Source organism: Schistocerca gregaria, chromosome 2 (assembly GCF_023897955.1).
Source record: "Schistocerca gregaria isolate iqSchGreg1 chromosome 2, iqSchGreg1.2, whole genome shotgun sequence".
NCBI lineage: Eukaryota > Metazoa > Arthropoda > Insecta > Orthoptera > Acrididae > Schistocerca > Schistocerca gregaria.
In genome coordinates, this window is record NC_064921.1 from 401,194,645 (window position 1) to 401,212,029 (window position 17,385).

The following is a 17,385-nucleotide window of genomic DNA, read 5'->3' on the forward strand; positions in this document are numbered from 1 at the left end:
AACTGTTGTGGTCTTCTGTGCTAACCTCTTTATCTCTGCGTAACTACTGTAATTTACATCCATTTGAAGCTGCTTACTATAGTCGATCCTTGGCCTCCCTCTAAAATTTTTGGCCCTCATAATCCCTCCATCACCAAACTGATGGTCCATTGGTGCCTCCGGAAGTGTCCTATCAATCGATAGTTATTTTAGATAAATTACGGCCTAACTTTCATTTTTCCAATTTGATTTAGTACTTCTTCATTATTAATTCGATCTACCCATCTAATCTGTACCACCACATTTCTACATCTACATCGATACTTCGCAAGCCACCTCACGGTGCGTGGTGGAGAGTACCCTGTACCACTACTAGTAATTTCCTTTCCTGTTCCTCACACAAACAGAGCGAAGGAAAAGGTGTGTATGCTTCTGTATGAGCCCTAATTTCTCGTACCCTGTCTTCGTGACCCTTATGCGCAATGTATGTTGGCACCAGTATAATCTTTTTGCAGTCAGCTTCAAATGCCGGTTCTCTAAGTTTTCTCAATTGTGTTTCTCGAGAATAACGTTGCCTTCTCTCCAGAGATTCCCATTTGATTTCCCGAAGCACGTCCGTAACACTTACGCGTTGTTTATACCTGTGGGTAACAAATCCAGTAGTCCGCTTCTGAATTGCTACGAAGACTTCATTCAGTCCGGCCTGGCACAAATCCCAGACACTCGAGCAGTACTCAAGAATAGGCTGCATCAGTGTCCTATACGCTGTCTCCTCTACAGGTGAACCAGCAGGACACTCCTAATATTGTAACTGGAAAATGTGTATAAGTTGTCTAGTACCTTCTACAGTCGCTCAACTTCGACACGTTACCGTGCACCACAGCATCATCAGCAAACAATCGCAGACTGCTGCCCAATCTGTCCGAAAATCACTTGTGTATAGAGAGAACAACAGTGGTCCTATCACACTTCCCTGGGGCACTCCTGACGATACCCTTGTCTTTGATGAACACTCACCGTCATGGACAAAGTACTGGGTTCTAATACTTAAGAAGTCTTCGAGCCACCCACATATCTGTGAATTTATTCCATATGCTCGTACCTTCGATAACAGCCTGCACTGGAGCAGAGTGTCAAACGCTTTCCGAAAAATCTAGACGTGTGGAACCCACAGTTCGCAGTATATCATGCGAGAAAAGGGAAAGCTGAGTCTCACTCGAACAATGCTTTCTAAAACCTTTCGGATTCATGGACATAAGCTTCTCAATCTCAAGAAAGTTTGAAATTTTCTAACTGAGAATCTATTCCAGGATTCTGCAGCAAACAGAATTTAGAGGTTTTGATCTGTAATTTTGCGCTTCAGTCCTTTTACCCTTCATATATACTGCAGTGACCTGAGATTTTTTTCCAGCCACTTGGGACTTTGTGCTGGGTGAGATATTCATGATAAGTGCAGGCTAGGTAACGGGCCAGTGCCGTAGAGTACTCTTTGTAGAACCGAATTGGAATTACATCCGGACCTGGTGATTTACTTGCTTTCAACTCATTCAGTTGTTCCGTCATTCAGTTGTGTTGTTGTAACTGCCGTCTGCTTCACATCTCCTGTGCAGAAAGCTACGTAAATTTAAGTATTAACTGTGTTTTTTTCTTACTTGTCACTTCTTTTTCCGTGTGTTTTTGCTTTTAGGAAGCTTTAATTTTCGAGTACTAGTAATAGTGTTCGGTAGATTTCGTGTTTGATTTGAATACAGTCCAGAGACAGTTAGTGTTTATTTTCATTGTTTCCAACAAGAAGTGTCTAGTAACAACAGTTTAGTCAGCTATCAGCCGCCTTTAGTGAATTAGCAGTGTAGTTAAAAGCTTATTAGTTAACTCTCTACAGTAAATTGTTGATTTCTTAGGATGGATAGGATGTGTGGCTGCTGTGTACGGACGCAGGAGGGGCTGGCCAGTGTTCGCGAACAGCTGAACGTGCTGATGGCCGCGGTCAGCCGTCTTCAGGCTGCTGCCTCAGAGAGTAGCGGCAGTGGGGAGTCGGTGCGTCACATGGTACACCCCAGGTGTTACATGCTTCACCCATTGTCCCTGTTGTCGAGACATCTTCGCGGGTACCGGGCGGGGTTGGGCCACCCTCTCCCCAAGGGGAGTGGCGGGTTCTACGGCGTTCGTGTGGCACGAGGCGGAGGGTCAATGTGGAGGCTGGTCGTGTGGCATCGCCCGCTATGCCTGTGAGTGGACATGTGGCCGCTCTTCAGCAAGGTCCGAGCAGGCACACAGGTGGAGGGGTTTGTTAGTGATTGGGAGCTCCAGTGTTAGGCGGGTGATGGAGCCTCTTAGGGAAATAGCGGAAAGGTCGGGGAAGAAGGCCAGTATTCACTCTGTCTGCTTGCCGGGGGCTCATCCGAGATGTGGAGGAGGCCCTACCGGTGGCGATAAAGAGCACTGGGTGCACCCGACTGCAAATTGTTGCTCACGTCGGCGCCAATGACTGCTGCCGTCTGGGTTCAGAGGTCATTCTCAGTTCATACAGGCGGTTGGCGGAGTTGGTGAAGGCAGGAAGCCTCGCTCGCTCGGTGGAATCTGTGCTAACTATTTTACTGTCGTTCCCAGAACCGATCGCGGTCCTCTGATTTGGAGCCGAGTGGAAGGCTTAAACCAGAGGCTCAGACGTTCTGTGGAGATCTGGAGTGCAAATTTCTCGACTTCCGCTATCGGGTGGAGAAATGTAGGGTCCCCCTGAATAGGTCAGGCGTGCACTACACGCAGGAAGCGGCTACAAGGGTAGCGGAGTACGTGTGGAGTGCACATGTGGGTTTTTTAGGTGAGAGAATTCTCTCCCTAGGCCCAACAAGACGCCTCCTGTGAGACGTGACAAGGTAGCAATAGGCAAAACACAACAGGGAATGACAATATTAATGAGGTAATAGTAAACTGTAGGAGCGTCTATAGAAAGGTCCCAGAACTGCTCACATTAATAAACTGTCACAATGCCCACACAGTAATAGGGATGGAAAGTTGGCTGAAATCAGAAGTAAACAGTATTTAAATTCTAAATTCAGGTTCGAATGTATACCTCAGAGACAGGCTGGACAGTGAAGGGAGAGGCGCGTTTATAGCGATAAAAAGTGCAATAGTATCGAAGGAAATTGACGGAGATCCAAAACGTGAAATAATTTGGGTGAAGGTCACGGTTAATGCAGGCTCAAACGTGGTAATTGGATGCCTCTATAGGCCCCCTGGCTCAGCAATTGTTGTGGCAGAACACCTGTAGGAAAATTTGGAAAATATTTCCAGTAGATTTCCCGACCACGTTATAGTTCTGGGTGGAGATTTTAATTTAACGGATATAGACTGGGAGACTCGAACGTTTATAACAGGTGTCAGGGACAAAGAATCAAGTGAAATTTTTTAAAGCGCATTATCTGAAAACTACCTTGAGCAGTTAAACAGAGAGCTGACTCGTGGCAAGAACATATTAGACCTTCTGGTGACAAACAGACCCGAAATATTTGAAACAGTTAACGCAGAACAGGGAATCAGCGATCATAAAGCTGTTACAGCATCGGTGATTTCAGCCGTAAATAGAGATATTAAAAAAGGTAGGAAGAATTTTCTGTTTATCAAAAGTGACAAAAGCAGATTTCAGAGTACTTGACGGCTCAACACAAAAGTTTTATCTCAAGTGCAGATCAGTGGACAAAGTTCAAAACCATCGTACAATATGCATTAGATGAGTATGTGCCAAGCAAGATCGTAAGAGATGGAAAAGAGCCACAGTGGCACAGCAACCGAGTTACAAAACTGCTGCTGAAGCAAAGGGAACTTCACAGCAAACATAAACATAGCGAAATCCTTGCAGAAAACAAAAATAACACAAAGGGAAATGTAGTGTGAGGAGGGCTATGCAAGAGGCGTTCAACGAATTCGAAAGTAAAGTTCTCTGTACTGACTTTTCAGAAAATCCAAGAAATTTTGGTCTTATGTCAAAGCGGTAGGTGGATGAAAAGAAAATGTCCAGACACTCTGTAACCAAAATGGTACCGAAACAGAGGATGACAGACTAAATAACGAAATACTAAATGTCTTTTTCCAAAGCTGTTTCACAGACAAAGACTGCACTATAGTTCCTTCTCTAGATTGTCGTACAGATGACGAAATGGTAGATATCAAAATAGACGACAGAGGGATAGAGAAACAATTAAAATCGCTCAAAAGATGAAAGGTCACTGGATCTGATGGGATACCAGTTCGATTTTACACAGAGTACGCGAAGGAACTTGCCCCCTTCTTGCAGCGGTGTACCGTAAATCTCTAGAAGAGCACAGCGTTCCAAAATATTGGAAAAGGGCACAGGTCATCCTCGTTTCCAAGACGGGACGTCGAACAAATGTGCAGAACTATCGACCTATATCTGTTACGTCGATCAGTTAGAGAATTTTGGAACACATATATATTCGAGTATAATGATTTTTGTGGTGACTGGAAATATACTCTGTAGGAATCAGCATGGGTTTCGAAAAAGACGATCGTGTCAAATCCAGCTCGCGCTATTCGTCCACGAGACTCAGAGCGCCATAGACGCAGGTTCCCAGGTAGATACCGTGTTTCTTGTCTTCCGCAACGCGTTTGATACAGTTCACCACAGTCGTTTAATGAACAAAGTAAGAGCATATGGACTATCAGACCAATTGTGTGATTGGATTGAAGGGTTCCTAGATAACAGAAACCAGCATGTCATTCTCAATGGAGAGAAGTCTTCCGAAGTAAGAGTGATTCCAGGTGTGCCGCAGGGGAGTGTCATAGGACCGTTGCTATTCACAACATATGTAAATGACCTTATGGATAGCATCGTAAGTTCACTGGGGCTATTTGCGGATGATGCTGTAGTATATCGAGAGGTGGTAACAATGGAAAATTGTACTGAAATGCAGGAGGATCTGCAACGAAGTGACGCATGGTGCAGGGAATGGCAATTGAATCTCAATGTACACAAGTGCAATATGCTGCGAATACATAGAAAGAAAGATCCTTTATCATTTAGCTACAATATAGCAGGTCAGCAACTGGAAGCAGTTAATTCCATAAATTATCTGGGAGGAGGCATCAGGAGTGATTTAAAATGGGATAACCATATAAAATTAATCGTCGATTAAGCAGATGAGAGACTGAGATTCATTGAAGAATCCTAAGGAAATGCAAACCGAAAACAAATGAAGTAGGTTATAGTACACTTGTTCGCCCACTGCTTGAATACTGCTCACCGGTGTGGGATCCGTACCAGATAGGGTTGATAGAAGAGATAGAGAAGATCCAACGGAGAGTAGCGCGCTTCGTTACAGGATCATTTAGTAATCGCGAAAGCGAGATTATAGATAAACTCCAGCGGAAGACTCTGCAAGAGAGACGCTCAGTACCTCGGTACGGGTTTTTGTTGAAGTTTCGAGAACATACCTTCACCGAGGAGTCAAGCTGTATATTGCTCCCTCCTACGTATATCTCGCGAAGAGACCATGAGGATAAAATCAGAGAGATTAGAGCCCACACAGAGGCATATCGACAATCTTTGTTTACACGAACAATACGAGACTGGAATAGGAGGGAGAACAGATAGAGGTACTCAAGGTACGCTACGCCACACACCGTCAGTTGGCTTGCAGAGTATGGATGTAGATGTAGATGTAGACACACCAGGGATATTTATTATTATGTCGTCAATACGGGAGTCTGTCCGATGGTCAAATGACGACTGTAAAACTTCGGCTTTCGTTTTACTACCTTCAGATGGCACACCAGACTGATCAACAAGGGACTGAATGAAAGGCTTAGACCCGCTTAGCAATTCTACGTTGAACTAGAATTTTCTCGAGTTCTCTGCCAGATCATTTGCTAAGGTGTGATGGTGTTAGTAGTTATATGCATAGATCTTTTGACAGATGCACGAATCTCCACTAATCTTCGCTTGTCGTCATTTGTGCGTTCTCTTTTGAACCTAGAGCGCAACAGCCTCTGCGTCCTCAGCATCTTCCAAATTTTGTTGTTAAACGATAGTGGATCTTTTCCATTCTTTATCCACTTACTAGGTATATAAATCTCCAGATTCCAATTCACAATATGTTTGACCGTAATTCCTCTTCATTCATCTTACTGGAACTAAATGGTGTCAATTCACTGTTATAAGGACATCATGATTGCTAATCCTCGTTTCTGTACTGACACTGTCGATGAGGTCGACCTATTTGTATCTACAACGTCTAAGGTATATCCATTGCGGGTGGCCTGCCGAGCTAGCTGATCAAGACAGTTTTCAGAAAACGTGTTGAAAAGTATTTCCCTTGACTATCTGCCTGCACCTCCCGCAATGAATCCATAGATATCCCAATCTATACTCGGTAGGTTAAAGTCGCCTCCAGCTAGTATTGCATGATCTGGATATTTACGCACTACTGACAGTGGAATTTCCTTGAATGACTCTAGAACTGTCACAGCGGCATCGGGTGGCCGGTAAAATGAATCCAACAATTAACTTGGTTTCACCTACACCTGCTATACGCGACCAGATAACTTCACTGTCACATTCGACTTCGACCTCAACAGAGACAATATTTTTGTCAACTTTAATGAGCACTTCCTTTCCTACGGCCTCCGGTGTGTCTTTCCAACACACGTTCCATGACTCGCTAAATATCTCAGAGCTTTCCACGTCGTGTTCAACCAGTCTCGGTCTCAAGAAAAATTTGAGCGCGAGAACTTTCCTGGAGGGCAGTAAATTCGAGAACTTTATTACGAATACTTCGACATTTTACTGATAACATTTTGGAAGTTGAAGTGTCTTTAGTCTGAACATCATATGGCTTCCCTTCGACGGACGTATCGACGGACGGATGTTCATCAAAGCATCTCAGACTACCGTCTAGCCTTTTTTTTTTTTAAGTACTTTGCTACTCGAGCAGGTGCTTCCTTTGTAATGTCTCCATGGTCTACCAAGACGAGTGCTCCAAATCGTCACACGATAATGCAGGTCTAGAGAGCTGCAGCCACGATCGACGAAGTCTTTGGTTGTGACCCTCCACTCAGCTCCAAACGTGAGAACCCCGATCAAGTATAATGTTGCAAATTACAATCTCCGTTTGGACCCCAACATCGAGGCCTGTACTTACCACCTCCGCCAGCCGCCTGTATGAACTAAGGATGGCCTCAGAACCCACGTGACAGGTGTTTTTGGTGCCGATGTGAGCCACAGCTTGCAGACGTCACCCTGCACGCTCCTCAGCCGCAGTCAAGGCCGCTTCCATTGGCTTTCTTTCCAGCCTTTAATGCTATCTGCCTAGAGGATTCTATAACACGCTTAACGTTGGAGCTCAGGATACATAGTAAACGCTTTTCCCTGTGTGACTGCTCCGACCCTGCTGAAGGAGCGGCTACGACTCCACTTAGAGGGTGAATGGACGAGGCCAGGCGGCCGCTCTCCACATTGGCCCTACGCCTCGAGCGACGCGAACGCGTTACTACCCCGCCGCTCACCCTGCTGTGAGGGCGGATCCACCGTGTTTGGTGCACTAACAGCTGTCACGGAAGCAGAGCACGTGGGCAAACCAAGTGACACCTGATGTGTCCCATGCGACGCGCCAGATTCTCTGTCACTGCCACCCCCAGAGACAGCTGCCTGAAGGTGATTGACCATAGCCAAAAGCTCATACAGCTGTTCCCGAGCTGTGGCCTCCTGCATCAGTACACAGCATGCACACACCCTATCATAGCCAGACTAACTGAAGAGGTAAACCAGAAAAGCAGACGGATTCCTAGATATGGAAGTTGCTACACTCCTGCTGTGTCACCTATGGCAAGCTAAAGAGTTGAGCTACGTAGCTGGCTGTTCGGTGAGTAACTACTACGCTACAGAATGAATGAATTTACATTTACAAAAACGCGAGATTAAACCATTTAAATAGAAAAACACGCACGAAATTTAATTAATACATTACGAGGAAAACACATTCTAACATTTATATTTATATTCGACTAAATGACCTGCGTTGGGTTCGCATGGGTAACCCTAAGTATCTATGGCGGGACAACTTGTGTGATGTAGCGGTAATGAATTATGTACACGAACCTACGTCTAGAATCAGTCTGTCAGCGAAGACAGCGTGAAAATCCTTACATACTTCTTGCGACTATCCGTCGCATACTGACAGAAAAGCGCGGCTAAGGAATTTAATTATAACATGTCTAGATGTTAAAAAATTCTCTTATTCAGAAATGCTTTCCTTTCTATTGGCAGTCTGCATTTAATGCCCTCTCTGCTTCGGTCGTCGTCATTTATCTTTTAGCACAAATGGTAAAACTGATCTACTACATTTGCTAAACGAATGCCCTCAGAATCACCTGTTTTAATTCAAGTACATTTCATAACCCCTGTTTTACTTTTTTTGATGTTCATCTTGTAACCTCCTTTCAACACACTGTCCATTCTGTCTAACTACTCTTCCAAGTCCTTAGCCGTCGCTGACAGAATTACAGTATCATCAGCAAATTTAAATGTTTTAAGTTCGTCTCACTGAATTTAAAATTCCTCTTCCGAATTTCCCTTTTGTTTCGTCTACAACTTGCTTGACGCACGGATTGACTAACATTGTAGACAGGCTACAGCCATGTCTGCCTCCATTCTCATCTATCGTGTCCATGGACTCTTGCAATTGAGGCATTACCTGAAAAAACGACTTAAGGCCCATTAAGCCGCTTTTCCGTTTCCTGCAGCAATTGCATCTGTACAAACCAGTCTTTGTACTCACAAATTATTATTACCCTCCGACAGTCGCAACGCCTTCTAGATATATTTAACGGCCCCGCTGCTCCAAGCCGTTGTTCCACGGACCGCCGTTGCCAATAGGGAACTTCCACACCGCTAGTCCCACTGTTGTGTGTGCGCTGTGCTCAGATGTATTTGTCAGTGACGGGACATCCGTACCGTGGAATTTACGTTTGACAACATCACATAGGAAGTAGTAAACAGGAAGTGATTGTGATAGTATGTATATCCAGTGTGATTATGAGAACCACTTATTGGAAGGAAACATAATATTCAGGAGGGGAAGTGGAAGAAAGAGGACGAAAAGAAGAAGAGAAATTCCGGCCAGTGTCATGTTTCGCCGGAAACCGGTAAGAAAGTCTGTTCAAAGAAATTTGCAGTCGGTAAGAAATTTGTAGGAAATGCTATCTACAAATATGCGCAATAGATCAAGAACAGATCCATGAATGATTTTGGGCTTTAGATGACAAGAAGACACAAAATTGATTGATGTTATGTTTGATTTAAAAGAAAATACCGCCGGCCGCGGTGGTCTCGCGGTTCTAGGCGCGCAGTCCGGAACCGTGCGGCTGCTACGGTCGCAGGTTCGAATCCTGCCTCGGGCATGGGTGTGTGTGATGTCCTTAGGTTAGTTAGGTTTAAGTAGTTCTAAGTTCTAGGGGACTGATAACCACAGCAGTTGAGTCCCATAGTGCTCAGAGCCATTTGAACCAAAGAAAATACCATCTGATGCATCTAGGTCTGGTCGGAATTGTAGCTCCACCTATATATACCATCTAAAATGGAACAATGATGAGACAGTAGTCTGCAAATCTCTATTCCAAAGTATCTTGCAAGTTACCGATAGTCGTTTAAAAACAGTGTGAAAGGCTTTGAATTTTACTGCTCTTACTGTAGAGACAAAAGAGGGAAATACAGTAATAGATCGCAAAAATTTTGCAACAAAATTTGGGACATGGTCCGCTCTCTGTGACCAGTTTTCTTCCAGATCATTTCATTGCTGTCAAGACAAGTCCGAAAGGGAATATTTTGATAACTTTGACCTTAGAGCTGCAAAATTATTCACGTCATTCAGAGAACGTTTTCTCCATGAAACGAATACGGTACTCCGGATGCAGAATGGAACACGATATTTACGGTTCGGGGTCGTCCATACAGTTAATGCGACCGTAACTTCGGCCTATGTGGATAAATGTTAAGGTATATTGAAAACATTGAGAATGTGCGCCAATATATTTCAATACTTCAGGTCTGCAGAAAGAATCCAGCACGTTTTGAGGTGGTGGAAGGAGCAGACATTACTGACGGCTGGGCATCAGCTTTATCACCACACTGCGTCACAAAACCCAAAGGAAACACTCTATCTGGAATACAAAATACGTCAATTTCTGTTACACCGGAGACGTATTTTTATTCTCGTCTACTGTCCGCCCCCGGTAGCTGAGTGGTCAGCGCAACAGAATGTCAATTCCTGGCTGGGTTGGAGATTTTCTCCGATCAGGGACGGGGTGTTGTGTTGTCCTAATCATCATCATTTCGCCCCCATCCACGCGTAAATTACCGAAGTTCCGTCAAATCGAAAGACTTGCACCCGGCGAACGGTCTACCCGACGGGAGTCACTAGTCACACGACATTTACATTCTCGTCTACTTATACTTATGCAGGAACATTCAGAAACGAGGATGTACATTGCCAATGCGAAAGACGGACATGCTGATGGGGAAGACGTCTCGTTTTGGGATGCAAAGAAGAAAGATACCTTCGCACTACTCAAGTTCGTTCGAGACGACAATGCAGAAATGCTGAAGAATATTGTCGACGGTTATGGATCTGCGACAGACAGTAATTGCTCAGGATGCGGAACACACAAATGATCGGTAGTAGCCACACGTAGACTGTTGCAGATCATTGTTGAGGACGGTGTTGTTTCCCATGTATGTCTGAAATTCAATAAAGTTATTTCTTTCATTTTGGGTATGTTATTCCAAGGTTAAAGAGGATAATTATGTGCTATGTTCGTTGGGATATATGTCTTGAAGAACACTTCTACAGTGTACTGTTGCTTTGAAAGCTAATTATGTTTGTCGAATAAAAATATATTTTGTTGTTTTACGGTCTGAGTACGCAACTTCTAGATTTAACGACTGTTTAATAGTCAAATATGGGAAATGCTTTTTGTTCGTGTTATACAGTGATTTATGGAACAACAACTTACGTTTGGTGCTATGTCATCAGTTCAGATCAGTATGTAAGTCATACGTAGTACACTATCGCGTCATTACTGTGAAACAAAAATACGTCGTTTCTAATTAACTCAAATTTCGTTTATGTACGAGGGACTGAAATGAATGAAAACGCGACGTGAAATATTCGATGCACTGTATCTCGATTCCCACAAACTGCATTTCAGTTGTTGTTCCAGAGAACGGCTCAGTTGTGGTCTGCTACACAAGCAATACACTGCCCTGTCACAGTAATGTGACCGCCTGTCGAAAGCCTGAATAACAACTTTTTGCAGCGCGTACCGCGACAAGCAGGAAGAGTGTCAGTGATGTTCTGGTTGATACCGACATGGATGTGGATCTATGCCGACCCCATTGCCGGACCAACTGAGCTAGGTTTGTTCTGGAATGCACCAACAGGGATGTGGAGTCATGACGATTCCACTGCCATGGCCAACAACGCCAGGTTTCCGGTTGAGGATCCAGGGCGCCAACAGCCCGATAGTCATTGTCCCACAGACCGCACACTTTCATAAACGAAACATCTTGAAAATACTGCAGCCAAGATAAAAAACTCCTGACAATATCATTCAAAAATTGTGTCTGATGACATGGGGAACTTCAGCAGATACGTTGCGCACATCATCCACTGGGCTGGTCTTCTCAGCGGCGAGTATTATGCCCCGGTGTGGCTAAACAGTTGCCGCACCTACTCAATCGACGTCCAGTTGAACCACACTATGCGGTTAATAACTGAGGCAATTCTGCCAACACCGATTTATTGGCTTCCTCCACTGAGCAGCATCTATCCACCCACAATCCGCAGAAGCGAGGCCTTGATTAAGGAATACCGCAAGCTACAGGAGAACCTGGAATTACCCATACAGGAAGACATACCAAGTCTACGACAAAATAGACTCCGTTCAAGAAATCCACCAATACAGCAAGCAAAACAGCTAGATGCCAGTAACACTGGGGTGAGACACCTGTTGGATCAGAGTTGTCAACTTATTGAAAATCCCGAACGGCGTGAGTGGTTCTGAAAGTCTAACTGTGATACTACTGGCAAACTATGGGTCAAATTGAACAGAGCTCGCTCTGGACATGGACAATGCGCAGACTTTCTTTACAAGTGGGGTGCTACAGAGTCTCCGGTTTGTAACTGTGGGCCTCCGAATCAGACAATAAAGCATATTAGAGATGAATACCCCATGGCGCGCCAGGTTAGCCGAGAGCGCTAATGCGCTTCTTCCGGTAGGTGCGCGAGCCCCGGACCGAATCCAGCCGGAGGCTTAGCGACGTATGTCGGTGTGCCGGCCAGCCTGGATGTGGTTATTAGGCGGTTTTCCACATCCCACTAGGTGGATACCGGGCTGGTCCCCACGACCCGCCTCAGTTACACGGCTCGCAGGCATCTGATCACATTCGCACTATTCCATGGATTACACTGGGCACAGACAGTAGGGGCTCACTAATTCTGTCCCAGGGGGTACGGGGTGGCGGCAGGAAGGGCGTCTGGTCACTCTTTCAATTAACCTTGCCAAACCCGAGTAACCATGCCGACCCTGCGTCCTTGCGGGAAAATGCAGAAGCAAAGAAAGAAGGAAATAAAGAGATGAATACCCCTTGCGTAGGAGCCACCTCATGAAGACTGATGATATGGCTCTTATATGGATTAGAACCTAAATATTGACATTTTGTTAGTTTTTTTGTAGTTTTGTACTTTCATATTACTGTTATATATAATAATGTTAAATGCCTGTAATTTTGAACTGCATGTGAGCCATACGAATAAATAATGATAAATAAATTTTCCAATCAGCATCGCCCACGTCTGTGCGACCTTGGCCAAATTGATGGCACCACAGCAGGACACAACAGTGCATGTGGTCCATATACCACCAGAATTACACGGTGAATCTGTACCACGTACTTCTTTGGAATACGTTCCCAGTTGTGGCGCCATTTCACTCCCGGTTTGTGGAGATTCTGTTATCCGTTCTACAGCAGAATTGTGTCTGTCAGAAACTCAGAACATGTACTTTCGTCTGACAAGGCGCCACACTTGTTGTGCAATGGTCTTAGCCTGGAATGAAATGTGCAGTTTACTTTTTCAAGTACCCTCTTAATTTAATTCTGGTCCAATGTAACCCAGAAAAAAGAATATATATACTGGCCATTAAAACTGCTACACCAAGAAGAAATGCAGATGATAAACGGATATTCATTGAACACATATATTATACTCGACCTGACATGTGATTACATTTTCACGCAATTTGGGTGCATAGATCCTGAGAAATCAATACCCAGAACAACCACCTCTGGCCGTAATAACGCCCAGCAGAGCTTGGATGACGTGAACAGGTACAGCTGCCCATGCAGCTTCAACACTATACCACAGTTCCTCAAGAGTAGTGGCTGCCGTATTGTGACGAGCCAGTTGCTCGGAAACCATTGACCAGACGTTTTCAGTTGGTGAGAGATCTGGAGAATGTGCTGGCCATGGCAGCAGTCGAACATTTTCCCGTACAGGACCTGCAACATGCGGTCGTGCATTATCCTGCTGAAATGAAGGGTTTCGCAGGGATCGAATGAAAGGTAGAGCCACGGGCCGTAACACATCTGAAATGTAACGTCCACTGTTCAAAGTGCCGTCAATGCTAACAAGAGGTGACCGAGATGTGTAACAAATGGCACCCCATATCATAACGCCGGGTGATACGCCAGTATGGCGATGACGAATACACGCTTCCTATGTGCGTTCACCGTGATGTCGCCAAACACGGATGCGACCATCACGATGCTGTAAACAGAACCTGGATTCATCCGAAAAAATGACGTTTTCTCATTCGTGCACCCAGGTTCGTCGTCGAGTATACCATCACAGGCGCTCCTGTCTGTGATGCAGCGTCAAGGGTAACCGTAGCCATGGTCTCCGAGCTGATAGTCCATGCTGCTGCAAACGTCGTCGAACTGTTCGTGCAGATGGTTGTTATCTTGCAAACGTCTCCATCTGTTGACTCATGGATCGAGACGTGGCTGCACCATCCGTTACAGCCATGCGGGTAAGATGCCTGTCATCTCGACTGATAGTAATAAGAGGCCGTTGGGATCCAGCACGGCGTTCCGTATTACCCTCCTGAACCCACAGATTCCACATTCTGCCAACAGTCATTGGATCTCGAACAACATGAGCAGCAATGTCGCGATACGATAAACTGCAAGCGCGACAAGCTACAAACCGACCTTTATCAAAGTCGGAAACATGATGGTACGCATTTCTCCTGCTTACACGAGGCATCACAACAACGTTTCACCAGGCAACGCTGGTCAACTGCTGTTTGTGTATGAGAAATCAGTTGGAAACTTTCCTCATGTCAGCACGCTGTAGGTGTCGCCACCGGCGCCAACCTTGTGTGAATGCTCTGAAAAGCTAATCATTTGCATATCACAGCATCTTCTTCCTGTCGGTTAAATTTCGCGTCGGTAGCACATCTTCGTGGTGTAGCAATTTTAATGGCCATTAGTGTGTGTGTGTGTGTGTGTGTGTGTGTGTGTGTGTGTGTGTGTGTGTACCAGGAGGAATGGTGGAATGGTTAATATTCAGGGATATGACAGGGAAGTTCATTTCACGAAAAAATGCTTCAGATGTACTATGCCCTATTCCAACTGGTTTCCGAGATAGAACACATTTAATGTACCTTTGGTTTTGGGCTAGTGGCGCGTATGTACGTATTTTATCCGACCACCTTCGTTGGCTTTTATTGTAGCCTAACCTACCTCGTTGCTTTCAGCCTCTTTGCCCGGAATGTCTTTCTGCCATTAAAGTAGCCCGTTGAAAGCGCAGTTGTGCATGGTGTGTTGTGAGTGAAGTGGTACGAGGTAGTGACAGTGTATCTGAGAGAAGCATGGGTTAACTCCATACAGTCCACACTTGGCCCCATCTCATTTTCATCTGTTTCCAGAACTCAAACACCGTCTATAGTGATGGTATCAATAACCTGGCGTTCGTGTTCGTCACAAGAGTGATCTTACCTATGCTCGTAACTACCCTGTTGATCGATTCTTGATGAACAGAGCTGTAGTGTAATACAAGCATTCCTATTGCGGGTCTAGGCAACTCTGACTCACCATTCGTTGGTTCTTTCGTCGTAACACTCGACGTGGAAGATGGTGGTGACGCCATTAAATCCGCCAATAGCAAACAGCATTTCGTCGATCACTTCGATGGCGAAGTTGCTGCGAGGATTGTACATGTCCGGTATGGGCGTCCACTCGTTGGTTGCCGGGTTGTACTTCTCAGCGCTGCACATCCTTGAGATGCCATTGAAACCACCTGTCAGAACAAGTTATTTGAATGATTAACATGGGAAAGATTCATACGGTCCCTAATATGATACTGCGAAACAATTTGTTCTCATCAACTGCCCGCATCTCGTGGTCGTGCGGTAAAGTTCTCGCTTCCCCCGCCCGGGTTCCCGGGTTCGATTCCCGGTGGGGTCAGGGATTTTTCTCTGCTTCGTGATGGCTGGGTGTTGTGTCATGTCCTTAAGTTAGTTAGGTTTAAGTAGTTCTAAGTTCTAGGGGACAGATGACCATAGCTGTTAAGTCCCATAGTGCTCAGAGCCATTTTTGTTCTCATTAATTAAAATGTAGAATCAAATTTTGTCGTTTCATATGGGCTTTGTGCTAAAGTTTCATATTCTCTCGAGCGAAGTATTAGTTCTACAAAAACAAGATTAACAGGACCATTTTGTAGGGAATTTAATGTAGTTAAACTTTGTGCTGGGACACGTTTTCGCTGGAGGGGCTGAGTGTGGGAGTGGGGGTGCCTTTGAAGGTCACTTTTGTGCGGTTTTCTTGAATAACTGAAAATTACGGTCTCTAGCGAAAACTTTTCCCAGGACAAAATTTAACTAAAACTGGTTTCTTTCATATGGGGTGACTGTCACAGCAACCGGCTATGAATTTCTTGAAATAAGACAGTATTGGTTGTAAATTGTTTTATCTGTTTGTTGCCAATAAATAAATAAATAAATAAATACATAAAACAATTTGCAATCAAGAGTGAATTATTTCAACAAAAATTAATTAGATTAAATTACTCAGATAAAGGTCCTGGTCCTTTTTCTGTAGGACTAATAGTTTGCGCGTAGAGAGTGAGAGAATATAAAAGGCTCGCACTTGGATCTTGAAAGCCAGATATGACATTGCGGGTTGCACAAAACGGCAGCGGCAGGGTCAGCTGAATCACCCTGTATGGCGGTATAATCTGCCTTTATACATGACTTATTTACCTGTCGTCGGCTGTACTCGGAAGTGATAGAAATTTTATAAAATTATAATAATTAAGGAAAAAAAGAAAAAAATACTTCTGAGCAAGGTGGGGACACGATAGTAAAAGCCACACGGAGGCAGGAGACCTCTAGCGACAAACTACACCAGCCAACTGATGGAAGCAGTGGTTTCACGAATAATGGGTTACTGTTTTGCACAGAATCCTAATGATGCTCAAAACAGAAGGACAAACGCAGTCCAAACAATTTTTTTGTTTTATTGGCTAACCAGTTTCTGCTTGTTTTTACGCCGTACTCAGAGCCATCAATTACGAATTGCAGCAGATCATCTACATCTACATCTACATCCACATCCGTACTCCGCAAGCCACCTGACGATGTGTGGCGGAGGGTACCCTGAGTACCTCTATCCGTTCTCCCTTCTATTCCAGTCTCGTATTGTACGTGGAAAGAAGGATTGTCGGTATGCCTCTGTGTGGGCTCTAATCTCTCTGATTTTATCCTCATGGTCTCTTCGCGAGATATACGTAGGAGGGAGCAATATACTGCTTGACTCTTCGGTGAAGGTATGTTCTCTAAACTTTAACAAAAGCCCGTACCGAGCTACTGAGCGTCTCTCCTGCAGAGTCTTCCACTGGAGTTTATCTATCATCTCCGTAACGCTTTCGCAATTACTAAATGATCCTGTAACGAAGCGCGCTGCTCTCCGTTGGATCTTCTCTATCTCTTCTATCAACCCTACCTGGTGCGGATCCCACACTGCTGAGCAGTATTCAAGCATTGGGCGAACAAGCGTACTGTAACCTACTTCCTTTGTTGTCGGATTGCATTTCCTTAGGATTCTTCCAATGAATCTCAGTCTGGCATCTGCTTTACCGACGATCATCTTTATATGATCATTCCATTTTAAATCACTCCTAATGAGTACTCCCAGATAATTTATGGAATTAACTGCTTCCAGTTGCTGACTTGCTATTTTGTAGCTAAATGATAAGGGACCTATCTTTCTATGTATTCGCATCACATTACACTTGTCTACATTGAGATTCAATTGCCATTCCGTGCACCATGCGT

The 17,385-nt window shown here is 44.6% G+C and overlaps 1 protein-coding gene across 1 annotated transcript in view; it reads right to left on the bottom strand.

The window, feature by feature from the left end:
* Positions 1-17,385, bottom strand: part of LOC126335797 (kelch-like protein 10) — a 193,469-nt gene that overhangs the window by 49,391 nt on the left and 126,693 nt on the right. The window contains exon 10 of the mRNA XM_049999261.1: positions 15,146-15,350. Within this exon, the coding sequence (XP_049855218.1) occupies positions 15,146-15,350 (205 nt within the window). The remainder of the gene's footprint in view (positions 1-15,145; positions 15,351-17,385) is intronic.